General features: G+C 43.1%; 1 protein-coding gene and 1 pseudogene across 1 annotated transcript; one reads left to right on the top strand and one right to left on the bottom strand.

The window, feature by feature from the left end:
- Positions 1–210: 210 nt before the first annotated feature.
- Positions 211–22867, bottom strand: SLC25A30 (solute carrier family 25 member 30). Its single transcript, XM_090025552.1, has 10 exons — positions 22752–22867; positions 17971–18048; positions 12523–12670; positions 12058–12152; positions 11663–11748; positions 10294–10389; positions 5913–6037; positions 5276–5414; positions 4240–4320; positions 211–3321 (listed from the first exon to the last, which is right to left on the bottom strand). The coding sequence occupies exons 2-10, from the start codon at positions 18032–18034 to the stop codon at positions 3280–3282; spliced, it is 876 nt and encodes a 291-aa protein (XP_089881678.1). The 5' UTR covers positions 18035–18048; positions 22752–22867; the 3' UTR covers positions 211–3279.
- A 3016-nt stretch (positions 22868–25883) lies between these two features.
- On the top strand, positions 25884–26096 carry LOC149874980 (U2 spliceosomal RNA; annotated as a pseudogene).
- Positions 26097–26340: the final 244 nt, after the last annotated feature.

Genomic DNA, 26340 nt, shown 5'->3' with positions numbered 1-26340 from the left:
GCACCTTGTTATCTTTGACAGGCAGCCAGGGTCAGATGATACTTAATTTTCTAAATTTTTTAGGGGCCTTGCAGGCCAGACAGAATGGCCTGGCGAGCCAGATCCAACCCATAGGCCATATTGTGCCTGGCCCTGGTCTAGATGGTTTTTAAGCAGTAATTTCTGCTGCGACAGGAAACCAAGTAAAATGACCCATTTAAGACAGAGGCATCATTTTTCCACAAGCATTTTACTGTACTGCAACAAATACAATTTTCCCATTCAAATAAGACATATCAACAAAAATAACTGAAAGAATAAAACCTTAAAAAGGCACTTTTTCCTCTCACATTCCATGTCAATAAATAACCTCACTAGCGCAAGAAACTACTATCGCTGAAAAGCGGGCTCAATAATACACGTTCAGTATTCTACATAACATGACAACATGAACCTGAAATGATGCAATGCTGATCTTCCTACAATAATCTTTTTGCACAAAACATGACAACTGATTTGGTTATTTACTTAAACATTTGCACATACCCTTCAGAAGGATGAGCTGCCGTATTAAGTGCATATATGCCTCTTGACAGCTGAGTGCATACCGTTTGAAGTCAGTGCACTTGCATATACACCATCCACAAATGTAACTTCAGCACAAAGAACTAGGGTAGCTTGATCATCCTGTACATCAGACATGATCATTTGATTTTTTTTTCCACGCATTCCAGAAAAAGTCAAGTAGACCATTCCTGCAAGAAGCTCAGGTTCTACATTTTGCTGACATCCCGTTAGTGCTAAAAACGTGTAGGCTAAGAACAATTACAGCAGTGATAAACATTTAACTTTGCTTTAAAAGTTAAGTATGGAATTCTATACTTTTAAAAGAGACATTTCTGTTAATATAAGCTGTTTAAGAACAGCTGACATTGCTTGCAAATATATATATTTTAATGCCCTCACATAATTCAAGTCTGAAGTCAATTGTTCCAATACACAACACAGATTCTCACTGTGAAAAACTGTAAACACTCTCTTCTTTAAAGCATGATAGAACTGTGGTCCCAACACCTTTGCTGAATGTGAAATCATGGTATAGAAAAGGTTTAGAACCACTAATTATGGTATTCTTCCTTACCATGAGGGCCTTCTTAATATTTAAAATTAATATCTATATTTCAATATTTCCACAGGAATCTCCTGCGATCAGATATCAATTCTGGGTTATTAGCACTGGGAGGTCCAACATTTTCTTAGCATCCAACACATTCATAGAGATCCATTTTCGGACCTGGAAACGGGTTATCTTTAGCCAGATCTCCTACAACAGATTCTTTACTCTTAATTTACTGAATTAGCCCATATTTCCATATTGAAAAGGTACACCATTTTGGCTTAGCTAAATGAATTATAGCACCCAGCTTATAGCAACAGCGTTTTCTGCTTACTAAATGTATACCTAAAGCAACCAGCAACTATCCCTTGGTTTCATTCGTAATACAGAATTTGCAAGTAATTATCCTTCCTCCATTTAGGGATAATTTCCTTTACTCATCCAATCTAAAGACAGCATGCATAGGGTTAACAACACTTTAAATACATACATGCATACAAATTGTTTTTTTTTCATTTGGTACAAAAATATTTTAGAAAGACGTGTATGTGTATGAATAGCAGTAAAGAAAAACTATTAGTGCACATGAGCAGAACTTGCACCATAATTTTACCTTAAATATTCAAAAATACTTTCATAAACAACATCTTCTTAACTCTGGATGTTCTCAGAAAGAAAGTGCCTTGTGCATTTTAAAAAAATACCTACTTTGTGCTTTCAGACTTAGCCACTTTAACAATGAACTAATAAGAGTGAAATCCACAATCAAACAATTGCTTTAAGTGGAATGTATGATTAAGCACCTATTGTGATGACTGGTTCAAGATGAGATATCCATACACTATGAGTAACTGCACATAAATGATCCAACACTACCATCTTCTGGAGGCACAGAAGAGGCATTTCTCACTCTTGCACTTCACTTGACTGAACACACTAAAGAGTCTCTTCAGGAATCTGAACACTGATTGTGTTTAGTTTGAGAGCACTGGTTGCCTATTCAAAGGCAATGGTAAACACCCTACCTAGAAATTAACTCCCACTGTCCTGAATGTTATGTTTGTGTAACAATAACTTTGACCTATTTTGCTGAATGAAAGCCGTAAAGAGCAGAATTTTCCTGTAATTCTTGTTTAGGAAGGTGGCATTTGCATTAAGTTGTCTTTTGAGTCTATGTTCTCCATACACTGGCACCTGCGTTTCCTCACTTGTCCAACTGTGGCATGCATCTTTCCAGTGACACATGAAGCCATGACTGCTTGAAGCAATCACTCCTTCCCAACAGTGGAACAAGGGTGAAAAAAAATGAATTCCCTCAGCAAAGCAAGCAGAAGGGGAACTAAAGACTGACTTCTTCGATTAAGATTTACAGAATAATTTCTACAAAAATCCCCCATTATAGGCTAACGACGCATCTTAAAAAAGCCAGAATTTCCTTAAACCACACAGAATTGTGACAAATCTTAGGAACAAGGTTTTGGGTTTTTTTAATTAAACCTTGTTACTCCCAAAATTAGGCAGAAGATTTTCAACCCAGAAGCACAGTTAGCTTTTGACAAAGTATTTTGCAACATCTGAATTCCCTAACAAGTATATTTTGAAAGTATACTTCGTTTGTGTCAGTTTACAGAGAATACAACTCACTATAGCCTGAATTACTAGGAAAAAAGTCCTTTCACCATGAAACATCTGAACTAAGAAGCATGCAAAATTTCAAAAGAAGTTGCAATCAGCCATTTATGACCATATTACTACCTCCAGTTCAGGAAGACGACCAAAGAGCTTGGTTCTTCCAAAACCTATACCTACCTCTGAAGAAGCATTGTTGTAGCTAGTTTCCTATTGTCCAGAAGTGCAATGTAAACAGCCAGAAAAGCTTTTACATGTATGAGTTGTGTCATGCATTTTATGTCCTAGAGCACTTACATCTCTTCTAGAGGAATTCTATCAAGTTTAGTTTCAAGAGCTTGTGTTTGGGTTCTAGCATATTAGTGAAGTAACATTACAGTATCCACCATTTTCTGAGAACTTTTTGGACAGTCCAACATTATGATCCACTTTCTTTTTCTCCGTCAACACGTTAGATGCCTGATGCAAGCAAACACTAAAGAACATTTTTTAAATTGCCCTAAGTTCAAATGCTAAAGAAGCACAGTTTGAGGCAACAGACAATCTAGCATCCATCAGAAATCCAGTTTCTTCAGCTGTTCATATGTCACAAAGAACTGGAGCAACTAGTCAAGGAAGATGAATAGTTAGCATTTTCTGTTAAAAACATTTGTTATGAATAATGTCTTTTGCATTAATTTAATTAATTTTAAATATATAAAGCAGTGATCTGCAATTCTGCCCTCAAATATTGTACATAGTAGTGAACTGCCACTCCCTCTAGCAGCTGCTACAATGTCCTCTGGCATCCAGGGCACAGAACAAGGAAAGTTTGCTTCAGAGCATGCTGGCTTCACCCCTAAGCTCTTCTCTTCACATGATCAAACACTTCTCCAATTTTGACTCAAGTATTTTGGATATTCAACTAATGAAAAGCTAGAAGCCACTCTGGAAGAGATACTCTTGGACCCTTGCGCCTCCTAACCTTTCACTGGAAGCAACATATTGCTATATAAATGTTGTTTGTAAAAAGAAAGGGGAAAAATAGAACTGCCTCTTCATAAAGAATTGATTAGTCAACTATTAGAGCAGAAGGAAAAGCAGATGGCTAATGGTATACTGTGTAAGTTGTACAGCAGAGTAGAAAGAGATGCGTGAAAAGATTTTATGACCATCTGTAGTTTCAGCTGCCACAGTTATATTGCATAATTTCCAAAACTGCTAATTGACCTGGTCACTTGTATATAAACTAAATCCCAATCCAATAAAATGTACAAATAGGAAAGTGAAGATTAAAGAGAATGAAAGTGCTTAAAACAGATGAGACAAATCATATTAAAAATTCACCTTGTGTTTAGAATCTTAGAGAACATGAATACATGCCAATATTACTTCTGTTAGAAAAATACAGTCAAACACACCAGAATGTTATATAAAGCACACTTCACTAGTCCACCATACCTCCTATGAAGGCCCACTACTCACCAAAAAAGATTTAAAAAAAAATTTTTGAACATTGTTGAAAAAAAGGATACAATAATATTCCAAGGACCAAGTCTTAACCAATTTGGCCAGAATCCTTTATATAAAGCAAAAAAGCCTTCATTCTTCCATGTCTGGAAAATAAATTCTATATTAATGAGAATCTAGAATGTCAATACAAAGCCCTTCCACTGAATGTGATGTCTAAGAGTTAATCTTTTACATACTGAGTTCTGCCAGAGTGCTCCTCCAACAAGACTGGTCATGTTGCAGATTAGGACATCCAGTTTAGAAGACAGAGACAAAGTCTGCCTCCCATGAAAGGGTGCCCATCCAATCCAAACCAAAAGACGTAGGATTTCACCCCTCAAAATCTACTAGGGAAAACTGATATTTTTTAAATCTTACTCCTCATAGCCAGCACTTTGCTGATACCAAAGAAATGGTTTTTGGTAATCAAAAAGTTTAAAGTTCCAGCTGTCAGACTAGACAGAGACCCCACTGTAACCCTGCCTGCTCTGTACTACATAAATAAATTGCCCTATACTTGCTTAGCAACATTTCTGAAAGTTCATATATTTTAAATTTTAATGCCCCGCAACTGAAAACAGCAAAGGTTAAATCAAGTAAAGCAACAGATAATATCAAAAACATGAAAAAATGAAAAAGCTAGCCAAAAAGGAAAAAAAAATCTTGACTATTCAAAAACTCCACCCATCCTCTTGTTTTTGAAATTTGAAAAAAAGTTAAGCCGCTTTTACAGTAAGAGTTTAATTTCTACCTGGACTCCAAGAGACCGGATAATATGGACTCCAACTCCAGTCTTTTTCATGTCAGGCATTTTTAAGTACATCTCCATGCTCATTGTCAAGAAGACTGTACATACTGTTCTCAACTAAAAAATGGCCCCTCACTTTTGGCCCATTATTTCTCCAGCTTGGCTATCCCCTGCACAAACAAAATCTTAAATACTTGTTTACATTAAAGGGAGATATTGGTATATTCTTACAATGGGGAAAGATGCAAGTTTTCCCATGCAGTGCTGGGAACCCAGTTAGCATAACTGTTTACTATGCAAATGATACGTACTTGTAACAAGCAATCCAAAGTGCCCTTGTAGCCTGATTGTGTCCCATTTTGCAGGCTTCTCTGATTCATCATGCGTGTTCTCACAACATCAACTGGATTTGATGCAAGGGCTCCAGCTAACCCACAGGTGAAGCTTGATCTAATGAAAGCCAATTTCATATACAATTTTATTACAAACCCCCCCAAAGTTTTTACAGTATATAAACACGCCCAATGGAACAAAAATGTTTATAACTTTCTAGCTAGAAATTGTGTCTGTGTTCCTATTAATAAACTATTATTTTTCCACATCCTAGTGTAAAGTAAGTGGGGGGGGGCAAAAGAAACAAAACAAACACGTAACACAGGTTAAGACCAGGTATGCATATAGGTTAAAGACTGGATGGTGGTACACATTTAAATGGGTTATTTTTAAGTTAGCAGATACATTTTATTTTGAGCCTTCCAAACAACCCCAATTTCAAACCAATATCTGCAAAAACAAAAGACATATGAGCTGTTAAACATCAAGGGATAAATCCACAGCAATGCATGGGGATTTATCTATTCACCTACCATTAACATCAGCTTTAAATCATATGTAATTTACTCTCTGTGAAATACTTTGAAACATCTATCCTTCTACCTGCAAACTTACAGGAAGTGAGTATACACAGTATCTCCCATGAATCCAGACATGATTATATGCTTCTTGGCAAGATCGTAGACCGGCAGCTCCACTCCAACAACAATAGCAGCTCTCTGAGCCGTTAGAGACACCCCCTGGCAAAACAAGAATTGTTCTTTGTTTAAATATTTTTAATACATCATTTGTGCCTGATCCAAAACAACTCAGACATCACATTTGAGATGCGGAGCACCTGATTCCCCCAAACTAGTCATTTCTTGACTCAAGCAAGTGAGTTATCTTTAAATAATTATTTAAAGATAGGCAGCACAGGGTTTCAATGTGTGGGGAAAAGCAGTGCTTATGAAAGATTCCAGATGACAGTCCAGAGACCGAAGTTAATTCAGAAAAGCAGGGATTTCTGATAATCTTTTATTTGTCCGATTGTATAGTTTGGAGAAGTGCTAGACAAGGTTTCAGGTACAAAAAGTGCCCTTCCTCAGATTCGAGGAGCAGGTACAGCCTAAGCTAAATACCAGGTAAAGCAGTAACTTGTGTAAAGAAAGTAATCACTTAAGTGGACTGAAGGAGGGAGAAGTTATCTGAAGTAGCTTCAAAATATTCTGAAGTTACTTCTGATAATTTCTACTGGCTTTTTGTTTACAGCCCTCCTCCACTCTTAAGTGACGGTTTTCATTTATATATGGAGCTAAATACAAGTCACTAGTTTATCTAGCATTTAACTTAGGCAGTAGCTGCTTAGGCTGTAGCTTTCCTAAACCATCACGGCTATGATGCATTGATTCACAAAGCAGTTTCAGCACGAAATAGCAATACAAATTTCTCCACATGGCCTCAATCAAGATCTTTCAACCTTGACCTAAAGCTGGTGTTCTCAAACTGACATTTCAAAGCATGGTGGTCTGTTGATAGCTTGCTGGCCATATGGTGCTGACTCATCTTACTATCAACTGTAAGAAACTGAAGAGATGAGAAAAACTAAATGAAAAACAAAGATATTTTTTCAGAGATAAACATCAACGGAGAAATACTCATGTATTTTCAACTGAGTTGAAGATCATTACTTTTCCACGCATCCAATTTCTGTACAGGAACATTCTCTGATCACAAATGGCATGGGAGGTGATGCACACTGTGAAGATGTCAAAACCCCTCATCTAGAAGGTTCACATATAGGGGAGGAAAGGTACCCCCTCTCCTCCCGTTTCACACATTCTTCAGTGTCAAGTATGGTTAATTGTTATAAAAAAAAAAAAAAAAGTGTAAAGCACAAGAATGTTGAAGATGTACAGAGCATGAATTGTTTTACAAGGGACTTCCAAATTACTAATACATAATTCCCCGCACACTATGGAAGGTATAATTCCAATTTAAGAAAAAGAGGAACAGGCCTGTCCACCCTGCACCCACCAATGGGGGCTCCACACGGAGCAGGTGGATGGGGTCATGAAGACGGGTATGGGTCCCCATGGTTAGAGCACGCCGGCAGATGTGATGGGGCCGCAGGCAGGCAGCAAGCAGCATCTGGAAGCGCGACAGGTTGACAGGGCGAGGATTGCAGAGCAGTTCCCTGCCCACGGTACTGTGACAGTTGTACAAGGACAGATTGCGGCTGTGCCCCAGCCCCACGCTGTTACCACCCTGCAATCCCAGCTCCTGGATGCTGTTCCTCACCTGGCCACAGCCCCACCCCATCTGCATAGCCAAGAGTACCCTGCCCATGAGGGTCCCAGCCAAAATTCCCTCTAAGGTGCACACAACTAAAATTGTGGCCACATACGAGGAAAGGCTGAAGCGGAAGCCTGGTGAGCGGAGCAGTGTCCTGGAGCCGCCAGAGCCGCACTGGAGCAGGCACCGGCTCCTCCCCGAGGTGAGGTGAGGCAAGGCAAGGCAGGAATGGAGCGGGGGTCTGGCACCGGCTCCACCAGCCCAGGAGAAGCGGTCCACTCCCCAGCCCTGATGCGGGGGAGTGGAGCACTTCTCCAGAGCTGGGGAGCCCGTGCCAGGCTCCGACTCCAGCCCCTGACCCCCACCCCTGGGTCCCAGCCCCAGCCTCCTTCAGTAAGTGTCCCATGCCAGACCAAGGCAGCATGCTAACTGACCACTGCTTCTTAGAGGGAACATTGGTCCCAGCTGATATCTATGGAGACCCTGCCCGCCCACCCACCCACTCTGTCTGGCACCCCCAGTCAGTCCGGGATAGATGGACCAGGTCCAGTGGCAGCAAACATTAGCAGTGGCAGCCAGAAACACCTGCTGCTGCGGGGGCTGCTGGGAAGTAGAGTCCAGCCACTGCGCCACCCCAGCCCCGCCAAGCACCCAGAAGCAGTGGGACTAGCCACACATACTCTGGCCCAGGCTACACACCATGGCTGGCCAGGCAGAGCCACCACAAGCTGGACAGAATCCCTTGGCACACCAAATCTGACCCACAGGCCATATTTCGCCTACCCCTGTCTTAGACCCATGCCTCATTAACTGGATCAGAAGAAACTAACCACTGAGCAAGCTTCACCACCTTCCTAGATTCATTTTGAACCAGAAAACTATAAAACCTAAACAGCACAATAGCCAATTACTAACCCCCAAAGCTATCTAAGTCCATGCTTCCATAAACATTTGTCTAATGGTCAACACAAGATCAATTCAACAACAACAGCTCTGGTCTGAAACAGACCTACCCTATATTAAAGGTCCCTTTCAGTTTTACATTTGGCAAATAAGGATACATGCACATACCTTAAATAGGAAGCGTCTTAATTAAATTAACCTCAGTCTGCAACTTTACAGAGTTCATGGAAGGGTTATATTCCCCATGACTTCTTTTAAGATAATTAACAATTTTCACATGGAGAGGAGTTGCATTTTTTGTCAACGACTAAAAATAAACTGGGCTATAAATCAAGGTAATGTAAGAACAAGCATCTAAGACAGAAGACTCCCATGCACCAGTACAGGCCTGAGACCAACTGACTAAGCAGCAGCTCTGCAGAAAAGGACCTGAGGGTTAGTGGTCAATCAGCTGGATGAGCCTACAGCATGCCTGTATTGCCAAGAAGGCTAACAGCATACTAGGCTTCATTGGTAGGAGCATTGCCAGAAGATAGAGGGAAATAATTCTTCCCCTCTATTCTGCACTGGCGAGGCCACATCTGGAGCACTATGTCCAGTTTTGGACCCCCTTCCTTTATAGAAAGGATGTGGACACACTGGAGAGAGTCCAGAGGAGGGCAACAAAAGTGGTGAGGGGGCTGGGGGACATGACTTACGAGGAGAGGCTGAGGAAACTTGGCTTATTTAGTCTGGAGAAGAGAAGACTGAGGGGGGATTTGATAGCAGTCTTCAACTAACTGAAGGGGGGTTCCAAAGAGGATGGAGCTAGACTGTTCGCAGTGGTGGCAGATGACAGAACAAGGAGCAATGGTCTCAAGTTGTAGCTAGGGAAGTTTCAGTTACGTAGTAGGAAAACTCACTCACTAGTATTGTGGTAAAGAACTAAGACAGAGGTAGTGAGGTGGCAGAATCTCCATCCTTGGAAGTTTAAGGCCTGGCTCAACAGAGCCCTGGCCAGAATGATCTAGTTAGGGATGGTCCTGCTTTGAGCAGGGGGTTGGACTAAATGACCTCCTGAGGTCCCTTCCAATTTTCTATTATTCTAAGATCAAGAAAATGAGCAAGCTCTAAAGAAAGACAAGTTAAGAGACTGGTTCTGTCTCTGCCTTCTCCTGTTATCCAAGGAAAGCAATTGAAACCTCAGCAGAAGGGTGCGTCTACACAAACATTAACTGCACAGTTGACTAATTAGCTGTGCAGTAAATATCTCAGCATCTGCATAAGCATCCCCACAGGCTGGAGTAAACTAATTTACTCCACAGCAGGATAATACTTGTAAATACAAGCTCTGTCATGCTGGCTGGGGCATGAAGGTACTTCAGTGCATGGGCTACCTGCTGACTAGCCCCGCAATGAAGCTCCCTCATGCCCCAGCTAGTCCCTCTGCAGCATGCTAAACTGGGGAAAACTGCTCTAGGCTGGCAGGCTGTCCCCCAAAACCCCCTGCCAGCTGAGGCTACTCCGCCTGAGCTCCACGTGCAGCTGAACAAACTGTGGAGCTTATTGCTCTGCAGTTAATTCAGGAACCGTAACTGCATGTGTAGACAAACCCAAAGTCTCCCTTTCTTATCTTCTTGGAGTGTTATCTCCATATCAGATGCTACGCTCATTAGTACTTCAAAATCTTTGAATGGACTGTATTTGCAAAATTAGCTACACCATTGTCCAATATTTTAACTGGAGAGATTGTATTTGCACTCCTTCAAAGTGCACATACTTGCAAGTAATTCAAGAACTAACAGCACAAAAGATTTAGTGTAATACTTTATGAACTTGCCTTCCATAGTCCTCTAGTGCCTTCTTTTCGGTAGATGCGTATAAAGTTGCCCAACATTCCTCCTTGAATCACACTGCCTTGGGCCTGCATTCTAATCTAAGGATTATTTGCAAACCAAAAAACAAGAACTTATTAGTTTTCAACTACTAAAGTACAAACCATGTAATAATTAAACTGAAATGTTGTAATAATAAAAAATTAACCAATTTTCAAAATATGACATGTTCCTATTAATGAAACTAACAAACTAGCTACATCATGACTATATCAGATGCCTGCAGATATGTATCAGCTATCTTTCAAGTTTAATGGCTATATATGGAACACCATATTTAGACTTGTACGCAGTGTAGCTCTTAGTAACTAGGAGTGACTGCTATTTTTATACTGGTACATTAAAACATGCATCAGTCTGACAGAAGGTTCTGCATGATGTCCTTTCTTAGTGGAACATCTCAAAGTGGAAGGTCAATGTGATCAGGTTTTCATCCGAGATGACTTATGTCCTGTGACCTTGTGGATTTCTGAGAATGGAGAAGATTTCTGAAGAATAAACTTGATTTGTGTTGTTTAGAAACAGCCAAATGGAGTATTTACACCTGATTTTAGAAGATAATCAAGTAAGCATACTTATCAGATGGGGATGAAGGCTTATTTTGTTGTCAGTTTGTAGTTCTTTATGAAATGCAAAGTTGTAAGCAATTTGCTTCATTTAATAGTATTTGGGGGAAAGTAGGAAGTTCTTGTACTTCCTTAAATTACAAGCAGGTAGAAAGTATATTTTTCTGACTTAATATTTTCAAATATTGCAAAATGACAGAAGCAGCCAAGTGATCTCAAGCTACAATCTTAAGTTAAACAGGGTCAAGCTTTTTTAATACCTGGAAGGGCACCACCAAGAATAATTAAAAAAAACCCCATGGATGCTACAGAAGCGCACTGATGATTTCACTAGGTGATACACTCTGCTCAAGTCATTAATAAATATACTGGAACACTGTTTCAAGGGGACAACTGACTGCCAAACCTTCCCCAAAAGCATGAGATCCTGACCTACAGATTTTTAACCTGTACTGAACCTTTTGTAATGGTTCATAGGATCCTTCCCAATCTAGACATGCCTGCATTTTCCATGGGCCTTGTATACATTTAGAATCCTTTTTAGCAGCATTAATTTCAAAGTGAATGCTTTTAGCTGGCCAACAGCCTTAGACAAAAATGCTTGGAGTTGCTGAACTTCCCATGGGAAACTCCTTAAATTTCTAGATGAGTAACATGCAAAACAACAACAAGAAGAACATCTACAGAATATAGCAAAGGACAAAACAACTTATGCTAAGAATCTATACATGATATAAAATATGCTTACCTTCAAAACATCTGTAGGATTGGCAATACATGATGAGATCACCCCCGAAAGAACACCACATACAACATTTATCAGCAGGGTTTCATCTGTTACAGAAAGGAGGAGGGTAGGGAGAAAAACAAACAGTTGCATGCTGTTATAATGTAAGAAGGCATCAAGTGCAAGACTTCAGTGAAAGAGGCAGCTGGCAATAAGTGTTTCAATTCTAGAGCAGATATTTTTATTTTCCCAGGGGGTTAAATTTGTAGAATTTTGGTTTGAGGAACAATTTTCAAAGAGAGGAAGAATTAGAGCCGATACAATAAAATACATCATATGGCTGAAATGGAAACATAAACAAGAACAGAGTGGTAAACAAGAACAGAGTGGTAACCAGAAGCTGAAAACCCACTTACCTTCTGGTCGCTCAACAAACATTCTTTTCAAGCTTTGGTAAGTTCCTATTTTTATGGTTCCATATGAAGCCTGGCGTAGCATTGCAGGGGCAATCCTGTAAAAACAACAATAGTGGTTATGCTGCCTCAAGTCTTATAAAATCAGGCAAAGTTTTAACCAAGAATGTATAGTGGGATAGACTGAATTCAAGATGTGCACAAGAAGCATATTTAAATAAACAAACTTCACCATTTTAGACCAAGTGGAAGGTTTTCAATGAAGGAAACATGGAAGCACAAGAATAAAGATTGGCTATATCTCTCATTAATAAGTCCTGAGAAAACTATGGCTAATTAAAATGACTTCTTTAATGAACATCAGTATTGATTTAATCCCAATACCACTGGTTAGTTATTAATTTGCATCTGTGAATTCCAGAAAGCATCTACTGCAAACTAATTATATGAAACATAGTCTATTTTTACCCAGAATACAATGCTTTCAATCCTTCTTCTCTGCATATCCTCACTAGTGCATGCACCATTCCTCGGTAACGAATTTCTTTGTATTTGGCATCAGTAGTTTGACCCTGGACCTGGAGGCGTGTTTTGGTCAGATCAATTGGAAAAGTACCTTAAAATGAGAAGAAATCTATTAGTTTAAATAAATACCCATCAAGCCAAAGCAGGCACATACAAGACTAAAACGTGACAGTGCGGACTACGTTTTATAAACCCAACAGGTAAAAAAACCCAAAAACCAAATGTGTAGACATCCAACCATGCATACCTATAGGAGATAAAACCCAGATGTACAGCAGAAAATAACGATATCATCAAAGAAGTTAGTGTTTCCATGTGTCCCTTCTGGCCCAGCTTCCTACAGTGCTCTTTCACACTGCTCTGTTCCCCTTCAAACCATATACTCATACAGCACAGATGCTTCCAGCCTCAAGCTCCTCACCCTGATCAATATGCAATGCCAACAGGTCCTTGTGATGTACATGATCAACAAACACATCACCTTCAGCTGCATAAATGCACACCTAGGCAAGCTGATTCACTAAAATATAAGTTAGGGGCTGACCCTCTTGGCAGCACAGAAGCAGAGGGGATCTTGGAGTCAGGATTGACTCCAGGATAAATATGAGTTGCCAATGCGATGAAGCAATAGGCAGAGCCAACCGCACCCTGTCATGCATCAACAGGGGCATCACTAACAGGTCCGGAGAGGTCTTACTCCCCCTCTATGCAGCGCTGGTCAGGCCGCAACTGGAGTACTGTGTCCAGTTCTGGGTGCCGCATTTCAAGAAGGATGTGGAGAACCTGGAGAGGGTCCAGAGGAGGGCAAAAAAGCTCCTAAAAGGAGCTGCTCTCTCATCCCCTAGTCAGAAGGCTGGAAGTACTGACACCTATGCCCTGCTGAGCTTCAAGGGATTGCAGGAGTTCCCCTCAAGTAGTCTTTCCTGACCAGAGCAGAGGGGCTGGACCTGATGATCTCACGAGGTCCCTTCCAGCCCTAAACTTCTGTGAATCTGTGTGAATTTGTGAACCCCTTTTAAGCTGGTAAAGGGCCAGCTACCAGAAAATGCTGGAGCTGAGAAACAAAGCCAAAGCACTACCTCTATGCATAAAGGCCTGGAGGACAGGAACTCAAGTATCAGCTTCTGCATCTCTTGCTCAAGCCCATATCCCTATGGAATCACTCCAGCGTCTCCTCTGCCACAACCATTCTTTCCTTGGCTGCTGCACAGTTCCTTCTGAACTGCTTCTGCACAATCCTCCCAGCCTCAGCAATACCCCCTGTACACAAGATCCATGAAAGTTCTGGTAGAAACCCATCCATGAATGCCATTCCTCTGTGCCTCTTGCCCTCTTTTCTCCAAGGAGGCTACCAACTCCCCCACTATCTGGTCCCTGGTCCTCTGCCTCTGACGCTTTCTGCTCAGTGAACACTGGGTGGCTGCCAACACTTGTAACTTTGAAGTTCCAGAAGCAATACAGTTGGCATATATGGAAGGTAGGAAACAAAACACAAGGCCACAGTTCCATCCTTAGCTTCGTAAAGACATCCCTAAATCACTAACTTCTGGAATGCCATTACTGGAGCCCCTTTCTAGACTGTGGCAATGGCAGGTATTTTGGCTCAATGGCTCCTGCTCCTTGTCACCTGAGGACAACAATGGTGGGTCACGTGCAAATGACAAGTGCTTTCCATTGTCTGGGATGTGTGCAACTTGCTGGGATGCAGCCACCATGCAGCACCTATAGTTTAATACTCATGAGTCATTTTTTCCATTTCCTAGACCATCCAGATATGGGAAGACATGGACACTGATCCATATTACACAGGGGAAGAAATAGTTTGCAAAAGCCTGGAGGTTCCTGCTAAATATACACTGCCGTTGACAGGTGCCTGCAGAGGCCCCAAAGCAGTAGCCGAGAGACAGCCACCTATTCTGTAGCAAAGGAAATGTCATCCACCTCAGAATGTGAAGTCCTGGCTGTAGTATTAGCTTCCGTCTACGTTTCACCTTTATTTCCTCAGGCAGATGAGCTACATGCTGGTCTCCGTAGTTATCAATGTCAGTCTTCAGCAATTGCCAGGCAAGCTGTTTGTGGTACCAGATTTAAAACTGGAATGAAGATGTGGAGCAGTGTTCTGCTGGGCTCTACTGAAATTAAGTGAGAGCTACTTAAAGGAGTCTTTTCAGTTTTTTCTGCCAAGGATGAAAGCATCAAGTGCAAGACTTCAGTGCAACAGTGGTGGGTCCCTATGCCTGCCATGTGGCACTTAGGTTGGGAACAGGAAAGGGGAAGGCCTCCTTTGACAACACAGACTGATGTGGCTGCCTGAAGAACCAAAATAATCCTCAACTCCTTCATCCCTGACTGAGACATCTGGGGTAATGGCACAGTGCCTTGCAGGGCAGGCCACTAGCTAGCTATGCATCATTTTAGCCCCAGCCATCTGCTGCAATCTGACCACAGCCAAGATCACCAAGGCCCTCAGTAAACCAGGAACCAACTTGGGCTCCTGAGCATGAAACAGAACCTAGTTTCCCAGGAAACCTACAAACCCCTTAGTCTTCACTCTACCTATGCTGCTGAGGTAATCTCATCAGCAGGGATCCTGATTTTCTATTAAGAAAAAATCCCCAATTTTTGGATTTAAAAAAAGTAACCCAAAATCCACATTTTTCTGTGTTCGTGCTCATCAGGATCCAACCTAAAGTTCACCACAAAGCGTGATTCAATGCTGGCATCATCTGCTGAAGTCAAGCCAGGCTCCTCACATCAGTGACACAACTCAGTTGGTGCCCAAGCAGTGGCTGGCATCCCTTGCATCTTTATAGTGTAGCTTAAGGTCTTTAGTCTTTGCTCCACATTTCTGACCATTCCACTGAATTCCAGGGCCACCAGTCTCCCCAGGGAGGAAGAGACAGAGACACCCTATACCAGCGGTCCCTCTGATCGCAGAGCCTCTTTTGGTTGATCCTGGGCTGGATGCATACACATGTGGCTACACTCCAGCCCAGGAGATCAATCTATGGGGGAAGGAAGGGGCAGAGGTCAGACGGAAGCCTCTGCGGTGAGGGACAGACTGAGTGCGGCACACAGGAGATGGGGAAGGTGAGTGTAGCTCCAGCCAGGCTGGGTGGTGGGAGGATTGGAACCAGGGGAAACTGGGAGGGGGGAGAGAAGGGAGGGAAGGCGCGCACAGCGGCATGTGAGGAGGGGGATTCCTGCTGCTGAGCGCACCCTGGCAGAGGCCCTGGGGGCACATGACCCCACCCAATCTGTGCATGGGACGGAGGTGGCTGCCACTGCCTGCTGTGCCTCAAGCCCCACTGCAGCTGGCCATGTGTGGGCATGGCTCAGCCTGGGCAGGATGCACATGGTGTCCAGCTGCTTCCAGGCCAGCTGCAGCACGGCTCAGGGTGCAAAGCCCAGCCTGCAAGGGCAGCCGTCTCTGCCATGGACAGATGGGGGGACACATGGCCCAACACAGGGCAGCACAGGAGGCTGCAGCAGCAGTGAAGGAGGGAGTGGGGCCAGGGCAGGGTGCAGGATGGAGCTGTGAGTGGATTGTCCAGAGGGTGCTAGGGGAGGGGGAAGGGGGCATGCACCCCAGGAGGGCATGGGGGGTATGTGCCCCTGGATCTGCGTGGAGAGGAAGGCAGGCTGGGAGGCTGTGCCAGGCTCTTTCCAGCAGGGGGTGGGGAACTGGGCAGTACTATGCTCGGGGCAGGTGGTGGCAGCACTGGGAGGCGGGGCTGGGGGGAGCTACAGTGAATTTTTGGGTGGCTGCAGCCCCCACACTTTGTCCCCGCTTCCAGCACTGCTGCCACCCAGCCTGAGCGCAACACAGCCTGGCACCCCTGCTGGGAAGAGCCCAGACCCAGCCTGCAGCAGCCCGCCCCCCCCCCACGTGCAGCTCCAGGGGCACAAGTCCCCCATGCCCTTCCAGTGGTGCATGCTCCCCCTCCCCGCGCTCCCAGGATGAGCCACTCATGCCTCCATCCCATGTCCTGCCCCAGCATGGCCTGCCCCTACTCCACGCCCTCCCTCAGTGCTGCTGGGGGGGAGGGAGGAGCAGATCGAGGCCCCTGCAGTGAGGGAGAGAGTGGGGCTAGGGCTGGGGCCTTGACCTGCCCTGGCCCACCCATGGCCCTTCCCTTTCCCCACAGACTTACCTACTGGGGGGGAACATGCCCCCAACTGTTTTCTCCCTCCTCCTCTATCTGCCCCCCGCCCCCCGATATATGTGCTGGGGGAGAGGGGGACACAGTAGATCTTGGTTTGCTTTTAAATTCCAAACATGATCTCCTACTTAGAAAGGTTGGAGACCACTGCCTTATATCAATATTTTCTACAAAGAAAGCAACCTCATAAGTCTCTTGCACCAAGAATAAAAGATGGTACATATCTGACACCGGTGGCTGCTAGTGCTTCAAAACTAAATTACACAGGCTTGAGCAATTTCAAAAGCAAGGGCCTGCATGACTGGATTCTAAATGGCTCCCCCTTAAAAACATTATAAATGCTCTATTTTCTGTGTGGCTAAATAGCCGTAGACTCAGTTACTAAATAGAGAATTAACTGCAGGGAAAAAAAATGCGCTCATCTCAGCACCTTTAGTGCAAGTGCCAAGTCACGTTTATTTCAAGGGAAAACTTATAATTTATGCTTTTACTGAATATTTCTAAAGTACGCAAAGACTGCTTCTTAAAATTTAAGAATCCTCAAAACTGGAGTGGAATAGTTTCACTCTCAGGTTCGGCTCCCTGTAATTTTTATCTGCTATTAGAGAGACTGTTACCACACTTTGTTAGCACTCTGTTAGATGACTATAAATAACGACACAAGAATGCTCTCATATCTGAAGTGGAAGCCATTTGCTAGTTGCTGGGTTTTTTTATATTTCTGCCACTGACAAAGAAAGCTTTGTTAAAAGCAGAAGAGCCAATGCAACAAACTTAGACAGAAAGCTGAAATTGCCCATCACAGCCCATCACCTGATATTGAAAGCCAGTATTATCAGTACTGTGTGATAACTCCATTCCAGATATCAGCATCAAAAAAAAGCCAGTACTCATTGGCTTCCTACTATACACTAGTCTACACATCAGTATGGAATAGTTTAAATTTCTCTGGTTCTTTCTTTCTTTAACAAAATAAAAAGGACAGCTCAACTTATTTGTCATATGAAAGAACGATACTTGATCAAAAACTGGTTAGATGTGTTCATTTTTAGCTGATTAAAATATATAGCCCTTCAAGTTTAAGTTTCATACTGTAAGCAATTTAAACAGAGTCAGAATAGATACTGTGATGCTTCAATATTTTGCAGGCTACATAAATTTAAACATGTTGATAAGTAACCTTCTAAAGTGGCACCAGTCATATAAACAGTTTAGAATGGCTGCTTACCACATTCTGCAGTGATTGAAGCGAGACCTCCATAAACAAACGGCTTCCAGTTCAGCGCCGACATTCTTTCAATTCTTTCTGTAATAAAGAATAATGGCTTTTAACAAATCTTTTACAGATAACACTATAATTAACTTTTCATAAGAGTATGGTTTTAACCTGTATTCTTCATCTTACTCCTGTAGTAAAGAATAATACAACAGAACAAGAGACGTAAAAGATATCAACAATAGTATAATTAACTGACATAGTAATGTGTTAAACATTAGGGAGTGTGGCATGCTTCCAGCTGAACACTTCCCACCTAGCTCACATGCACTAATCATTAAAAATGTACCTTCTGAAGACCATAAAGATAAATGTGATGTCTACCCAGTAACCAGAAACTCAAGTATAAATGTTATCATAGGGTTTCAATAAGGATATTCACCCAGTGTCAATGACTAATACCTTGATGGTGAAAAGCTAAAGTAATTATCTGTTAGGATAATTTCAGAAAGCAAATAATACAACATTGCCACAATGCAGTTAGATGGCACTATTAAAGTCAGAGGAATGACATAAAAATCTAAACTTGTATAATTCTAGCTGAGCAAAAGTCTGTGTTTTGGAATGCAGTGGAATTTTTAAATCGTAATCATTGCACCTTTTGGGGGGGGGGGTAACAAAACACCCCTTGTTTCTACTATACTTATACTCACCAAGTATGAAGACATATTGCCTTTCAGTTTCTCTAAAGATATTTTTAGAGTGGCTATAAAAGTGGCTTTCAGTTTCTCTAAAGAGATTTGTTTTACTGCTTTACTGTTTTACTGCTAATAGTAAATTAAATTTGTGTGCATCATCTGTTTATAATACACCCAAGTATGCAAGGCACGTCAAAGAAAATTAGATTTAAAAAAGCCTTAATTTCAAAGAACTTGTTTTCTTATCTTTTTTTTGTCAAGCAGTTCATGCCAATTGCAAGAAAGAAATTAAACACAGAGTTCATAAAAATCTAAAGTCACCCAAAGATAACCTTTAGAAAGAAAAGTGTAATATGGCAAGGCAATTCCTGTAATAGTTCATACCATCAACAGCAACGTCTACTAAAAGGGCTGATATCAGACTAGGCAAAGAAAACCCTGTAATGGAACCAGTTATAGAATTGCCCATCTATAATGAAATTCTTTTCCTAGCCCCAAGTAATTAGAAGCTGTTTTATGATCAAAAGACACATATGGTTACAGAAGAGAAACGTAAAAATATAAATGTGAATATACACATTCTCTACACAACTCTCAATCTTTGTCCTTTATCCTGCTAAATCCTTGGATTTGGCAATAATTTTGTGCCAAAATGTTCTGCAGAATAATTATATTTCACATCCAAGATACCTCCTTTGGCCAATGTTGCATTTAGTTAATGATGAAATAACTGAAACGACCTCATTGATCTTGTACTACAAAAAAGTTAGTAAGGCATTTTGCACTTCTCTAGCTGAAGAGGGAGCCAGAATACAAGAGTGCCAATATCTATGCAAAATCCTCTATCCAACAAGCAAACCGACAAATACATTTATCTTCTCACTGCTTCTGTAGTTTTTAGAGAGGAAAAAAAAAAAAAAAATCAAACTGAGCTGACAGTACAAGACACTAGTTTTCAAAAGGACTAATCCAGTTGTTCTCAATGTTTTTAGACTTACAACTTCTGCAGAACCCTCCCCTAAGAGATGTAAACCATTCCTGTCAGAGCTGTTTCCCATCCAGTCCTGCAAGTGCCTCCTGAAGGAAAAAAAGGCATGTGGGACAGTTTCACCTGGCTTCAGTAGCACTGCCAGTGCCATGGGACCCTAGAAAGGGTCTTCTGGCACCCTAGTAGATAGCCACTGGTCTAATCACCCACATCATGCTGCCCAATGACATTTAATTGTATACTAGAATCATAGATTTCTAATTATTTGGAGAAACATTTCACCTATAAAAGTAACCTTACGTTTTTAACATTGACAATTTTCTAAAAAAGTTGAATTAGATTGCTTATATTTTGTTCATTCAACCTGAACAATTAAAACCAACTCCATTTTGCTTTCCAATTGTTATGCAATGGCACATGGCAACGATGCATTGCCAACGCTGCAGGAAAACAACAGAATTTTGGCTGTATCAAGTTGTTGATATTAGTTATACAAGATCCTTTTAGTGGACGTAAGAAGTGCATGTATACACATATACAGACATACATATATGTTATACTGTCAGGGCAAGGGCACTCTGACACTTCCCAGTAAGTTCACATGACTAAAATAATACTTTTCACATTAGTTCTTCCCTAAGACGTATATGCATGCACAAAAATTATAAGCTACAATACTGTTCTCCCTGGCTGCTGCTCATACCAAGTTATTCATGTTTTCCAAATCCTTCAAATTATTTCTTCCACCTCAAATCCAAGCTTTCTGTGTTCACTTTAAAGCTCTACACCTCTGCTCTCATTTCTTCCTACTCTTTGTCTTGCTCCCCACTTGAAGTCTATACCCCCATTCCTTTGTAGTCTCCCCCACTCAATTTTTTTCTATCCTGCCTCTTCCTGTTAGAATTCCCCCTCCCCATGACAACATACAAAACCCCCACCTTCCTTTAATTCAGAAAGCTAGTTATGTCAACCCATTTAGTGGTTATATAATAGCACTACTAGAACATAACTGCAGTGAGCAGCTCTAGAATAAGTCTACAATAAAGTATAATTGTATACCAAGTGTACCTAGTAGTAATGCAACCCCTTAAGCAAAGGGCTTAGTAAAATTTACAAGAGATTAGGCACAAGATTAAGATAAAGCAATGTAATTAGCACTAGCCAGAAAAAGTCTCCAGCATTATCTAACCTCATGATTTAGGTCACGAATTGATCACCTGTTACACAAGTATCAAACACACAGTCTAAGGGCCAGATCAGCCCTGCATGATTTGTAGTCAGCATCATGGCATATCCACAGTCTAAGTGAGAGAAGAACATGCAAAAAACAAAAACTTGCCTTGTGAGAGTTTCACTAGATTACAGTCAATTAGTGCAAGCCACAGGTGGCCACTCATTTTCAGTTACTCTACCAATTCTTAATTTGTCTAAACTAAACTGAAATATATGACTCTTAAAAGTAAGTGTTTTAACAGCAGTCTGAACCAATTTAAAATTCATATCCTAATAATTTGTACAATTTTCTTGTGTGAATAAGAGCACTTACAGAAAAGATGGAAACAGGAAAAGAGGATGTGGAAAAACTAAGACACCAAGCACAAATCAACATGGAACTAACTGTATAATAATATATTAAAAGTTGAGAGTGTATAATGAAGTCAAAATAGACTACTCTAACTTTCATCTGAGTCCAATTTGCACAAAATGAACTATTCCAACCAGGAGATCTTATACCACTTTCAGCTGTCTTGTGAAATACGAATTTTCGTTCCCACCTAGGAGCAATTTTACAATCTTTGCATTCTGCTATGCCTGGGGAAGGATGAGTGTGGCCGAAAGCTTACAAATAAAGACTTTTTTTCCTGCAAATATCTAGTTGGTCTAATAAAAGATATCACCCCTGCCACGAGTTGCGAGCCCTTTTGCCTATAGACCAATATGGCTATAAACTGCACCCCTGAAATAATGAAGTCAATGCATAGGCCATATCCTGTTTTCTGTGCAATGCACTTATCGATGGTCTGTTTTCAGTGAATGGGAGTTTGACCCCAGCTATATACCATAATTAAAAAATGGAATTTGCTCCTCCTCGCAGAATGTCCTTGGTGTCTGTAACAAATTAGGACAAATAATTCGAACATATCTCAATATTTCTTTACAGAAGCCACTGAGGTTTACTACACTTGATGCACGTGATGATAGGCCAAGTCTGAATGCAAGATACTCACTAGATAAGCATAACATTTAATGTCTGCACTATTTGCAGGAGACAACTGTCAATTAAAAAAAAAAAATCAGCTAATATGAAACTTTGAGGTCACCAAGAAAACTCCCAGAAAACCAGGCTTTTTCTACAGTTCCTGATTTCATTCTCTTTTGTTCTGCTTGGGTTTGGGGGGTGGGGGCTGTGTTTGGTTTTTTTTAATGCTAACTCATAGTTATCAAAGTTTGCTATTTTCAGGCTTCTTAAAAAAGTTCACCTGCAGACAGACACCAACGTAAGACAGATTCGGTCCAACAGCAGGAAGATTTTAAACCAGGGAGATGGGAAGGAGAATAAAGTCACTTCTTTCTCGAAGATCACCCTAGCCCCAACCCAGGGGACAAGGGTGGCTTTTAAATGAGGAAAAGAAGAAGAAAACACCAGCATTATTAAATACTGGAGACTGCGAATGGGAGAGCAACAGGAGGAAACCCCCGTTCGCTCTCCCTTTCAGGGCTCTCTAACGAAAGCTGGATAGAAACCGGCTGCCCTCAGCTTCAAGCACGAGCTCTGCAGCTGTCTGGCTCTCGCGATGTCTGGAGAGTCGCTCTCAATGGGGCGGCCCAGTCCGGCGGCGCGGCCTTCCTGCACGTGCTGCGCCACTGCCCGGCGACGCGTCACAAGCGTGACGTGAGGCCGGATCCCAACGCAACGCGCGTCCCCCCAGCCCCGCTCCTGCCCGAGGCCCGGTGCCGGGCCCTGCCGCCAGGCTGCGGCTGCAACACAGGCCGAAATGGGTCTTTCCTGCAGCGGCCGCGCGCGCTATTTCCAACCCCGCCCACGCGCGCACCGGGGGGGGGGGCACTGCAGAGCAGGTCACGTGGGTGCCTCGCCCGCCACATACCGGAGCTCCCCGCTGCGTCCCAGGCCGCCCCGCGCAGCACCCGGACCCTCGCCTCCCCTCGGCGCCTCCCCGCGCGGCTCTGAGCCGGCAGCGCGCCGGCCGCTCACCCTCCTACCCCGCCCCTCCCCCGCACCCAATCAGCAGCGGCGCGAGCGAGGCACCACCCCCAACAGTCACGCAGGGGCGGGACCAGCGCTCAGGCACCCGGGCTCCGGCAGGGGTGTAGCCCTAGTTCTTCTGTGGGCACGTGACGTCACCCTGCCGCAAGCCAGGGCGTCAAGCCCCAGCAGCGGCCGAGGGGCGCTTCAGCGCCGCCCCCACTGCCCGCGGGTCTGGCGCCTCGCACACAGTCTGGCCCGCACTCGTGTTCCCTTTATGCCACCAGCAAGGGGGAGAGGGGAATCCTTTCCCCGCATCCAGAGCTGGAAACTGTATTGCATTGGAAAGCTTGTCTCACTGTATCCCAAGTACATAGTTGGGCCAATAAAAGAGACAACCCCCCTCCCGCCGAAGCCCTTGCCTCTGACATAATTTCTCCATGGACACAGCTACAACCTTAAGCTACCCCCTCCTCCAGGCTTCCCTGTACTGCTGCTGGGACTAAGGTCACCCCCTGGCTAGGACCAGAAATTACACACAAACTGGTTGCAGTAAGTGATAGGAAGCTGGTCCAAATCTGTAATGCTGCACAAGTTCAATGCATGCAATCCATTTTCAAAATGACTGAAACCAGTTTAAGTAAACCTGGATGGATGGATGTAGTACCGCAGATTCCCCAACTCAGACAGCTTGCACACCACCAATTTAAAATGACACAATCTTAAGTACCACCAGTAAATTCTTCAGTTCAGTCTTAAGTACCGCCAGCACATTTTTGTCATATCAAGTCATTATAATAAATCTGTTCACACTGACAGGATGTCTGCGTACCACTGGTGGTACCCATACCACAGAGGGGGAACTGCTGATGGAGTATCAGCCTTAACTGATTTCGTTACATCGCTTTATTGAACTTCTGTCCCAGTTCCCCAAGTCCCCTTATTATAACACCAACAAAGTGGCTGAAAGGGGAAATGCAGAGATAGGGCGACTGGGAGCTTGTATATGCTGAGGCGGGTAGGGGGCTTGGGTCAATAAATACAAGCATATGATCATGTAAAAGATTACATCTTGATGTGTTTACACGAGGCCAAATTAAAGTTACACAGACACCTTTCATTCCAGAACCTCCTCATTTTGAATGCTTGACTGCAACCTTTAATGATTAAACACAAAATGCAGTCAATGGGGGCAGGGGGTCAGCAACATGCTTGGCTCTGGGCAAAGACATTTACAACATAAAACCTTGTCATCAGGAGTCACCAGAGCAGAGGTCAAATGCCAAACGTTCCTGTAACACCTGGAACAAAAATTAACCCCCAGGTCACATGTCTGTTTCTTTCAAGACATTACTGTTGAGGTATTTTCCACCGAGGCCTCAAAAATTATTTCTCAATGTTGCTTCATGTGACGGGAGCTGGTCTGCCAGGTAGTTAAAGGCTATTTAGTTAAGGAACATACACAGCTGGAGGGACCTTCCAAGTTTCTTCCCTCAACTTGACTCCTTCCACTGCTCACAGTCAGTGGATCCCTTCCCCCCCTTGATGTGCCTCCACAGCTCCGGAGTACTCCCAAAGACAGAGCAGGAAGTCTTGCAGCTGGTGCTGCTGCTTAAGAAGCCAACACAGAAGACTGAACACTTGGTAAGTAAGGAAACTGTTCTGCCAGCCTCCTTTGATGTTAGGGTCTCAAATCCCATGTCTCCAGTATCACATATCTGGGGCTTCTTCACCCACTAGTACCCTCTTGCTGTTACTCCAGGCAAACAGGGGTAAAGGAGTGCAGCATTTACCTCAATTTCTCTTTGACTCTACTGATCACTGCTTTCACCCTTTGGCGTTCTGCCTCAGACTGGGTCATTTGTCTTTCTCCTGTCAGGATAAAGCAACCAAATTTCAGGGAACAAAATCTGGGACAGAATTCTGGATTTCCAGGATGCTGGATTTTCTGGTAATTCTGGATTTCCCGGTCTACTTAGTGCATGGGTGACTGGTACCTCCTAAGACTGGGGTGGCATATTTTGTGGGCAGCGGCGTCGGTGGCTTTGGCATGGCAAGTGGTGACCGCCCACAGAAGCCGGGGTGGCGGCAGGGGAGGTAGTGAGTGGTGACTGCCTGCAGAAGCCAGTGGCAATGGGGGGCGTGGCGAGTGACAACTGCTCAGAGAAGCCAGTGGTGGCCAATCTCAGGGGGGGCATGTGCCCCCCCCCCATGTGCCCCCTATCAGTTGCCTATGATTTGATGTAACCTACACAGAGTACTGCAGTGAGCTGGCAAATTAGCACTGCTGAGTGACACAGTTAATTTACTTGATCACAGTGGTGAGTGAATGTAGCTATACTGCTTTCCAGTTCATACTAATAATAGGATGCAGCAAGCTGCAGCAGGGGTTCAGCAGAGAGGAAAGAGGACCATTTTTTCCCCCAAAATTCATAGATTCACAGGTTGTAAGGCCGGAAGGGACCTCAAAAACTTATTCAGACAAAATTGGGATAAAAGTTCCATCTTAGAGACTCTTTGGGTACACAGCCCTATAATTCAGGACTGTGCCAGAAAATACAAGTTGGCTGCTTTCTTCATCTCAGGGTAGCAAAGAATCTGGAAAGTCCCAAAGCCTGTACCTAATCAAGGGGCAATATTTTAGTTCCACAGGGCTCAAGCTTCTGACTCTGAAGGCTCTAATAACCCATTTGCTGGGGTAAGTAGAGAAAACCAAGCTCATGCACTGCTCTGCATTTGAGCTCATGGACTTTACGGGCACATTTACATGAGACACTTAGTGCAGAGTTACCTAATTAGCCCTGCAGTAAATGTCTCGGTGTCTACATGTGCATCTCTATTAGGCCACAGGAAACTAATCAACTCCACAACAGGTTAGTACTTGTAAATAAAAGCTCTATCCTGCTGTGGAGTTTTTTTTTGTGCTTAGCAGCACACATGTAGACACTGATGGGGCTGGCTGGGGCATAAGAGTGCTTCAGTGTGGGGACTGCCTGCCACCCACGGCTGCTCCAATCCAACTCAACGTGCTGGAGTCTCAGGCACATGTGTAAATGCAGTGCCTGGCAGGGGAAGCAGCGTGACCACGTAGGCGAGCTCCCCAGGGTAATTGTCTCTGATATGTCCTCCATAGGAGGTCTATATTGAGCAGATTCTTTTTGGTATTGGGTGGTGGAACTGGAGCGTGCTCCATCCACTCCATGCATTGACCTGGTATTGCAGTGCTTCCAGGACCGGTGCAAAAAAAACAGAGAAAAAAAAAAAAGCAGTGCCTGGGAGCAATAAAGCAATAAACTTCAGCATGATACACACTGTAGTTTATTGTTTACTATTAATATGCACATGTAGATGTGTCCTTGTGAAGCAGTTGGAATAAACCCCAATCAACCACTCATGCTATTACAGACTGCACCCTACCTCATTTCTTTTGTGTGAAGTTTTCCCCCGAGAAGATCCTGTGCTCCTCTTCCCTAGTGTTTTCAACAGTGCTC

The sequence above is a fragment of the Crocodylus siamensis genome, chromosome 1 (genome assembly GCF_052110815.1).
Source record: "Crocodylus siamensis isolate JL-2025a chromosome 1, ASM5211081v1, whole genome shotgun sequence".
Taxonomy (NCBI): domain Eukaryota; kingdom Metazoa; phylum Chordata; order Crocodylia; family Crocodylidae; genus Crocodylus; species Crocodylus siamensis.
Note: the sequence above shows the minus strand (reverse complement) of the source record. Positions and strands in the feature narration are given on the sequence as shown.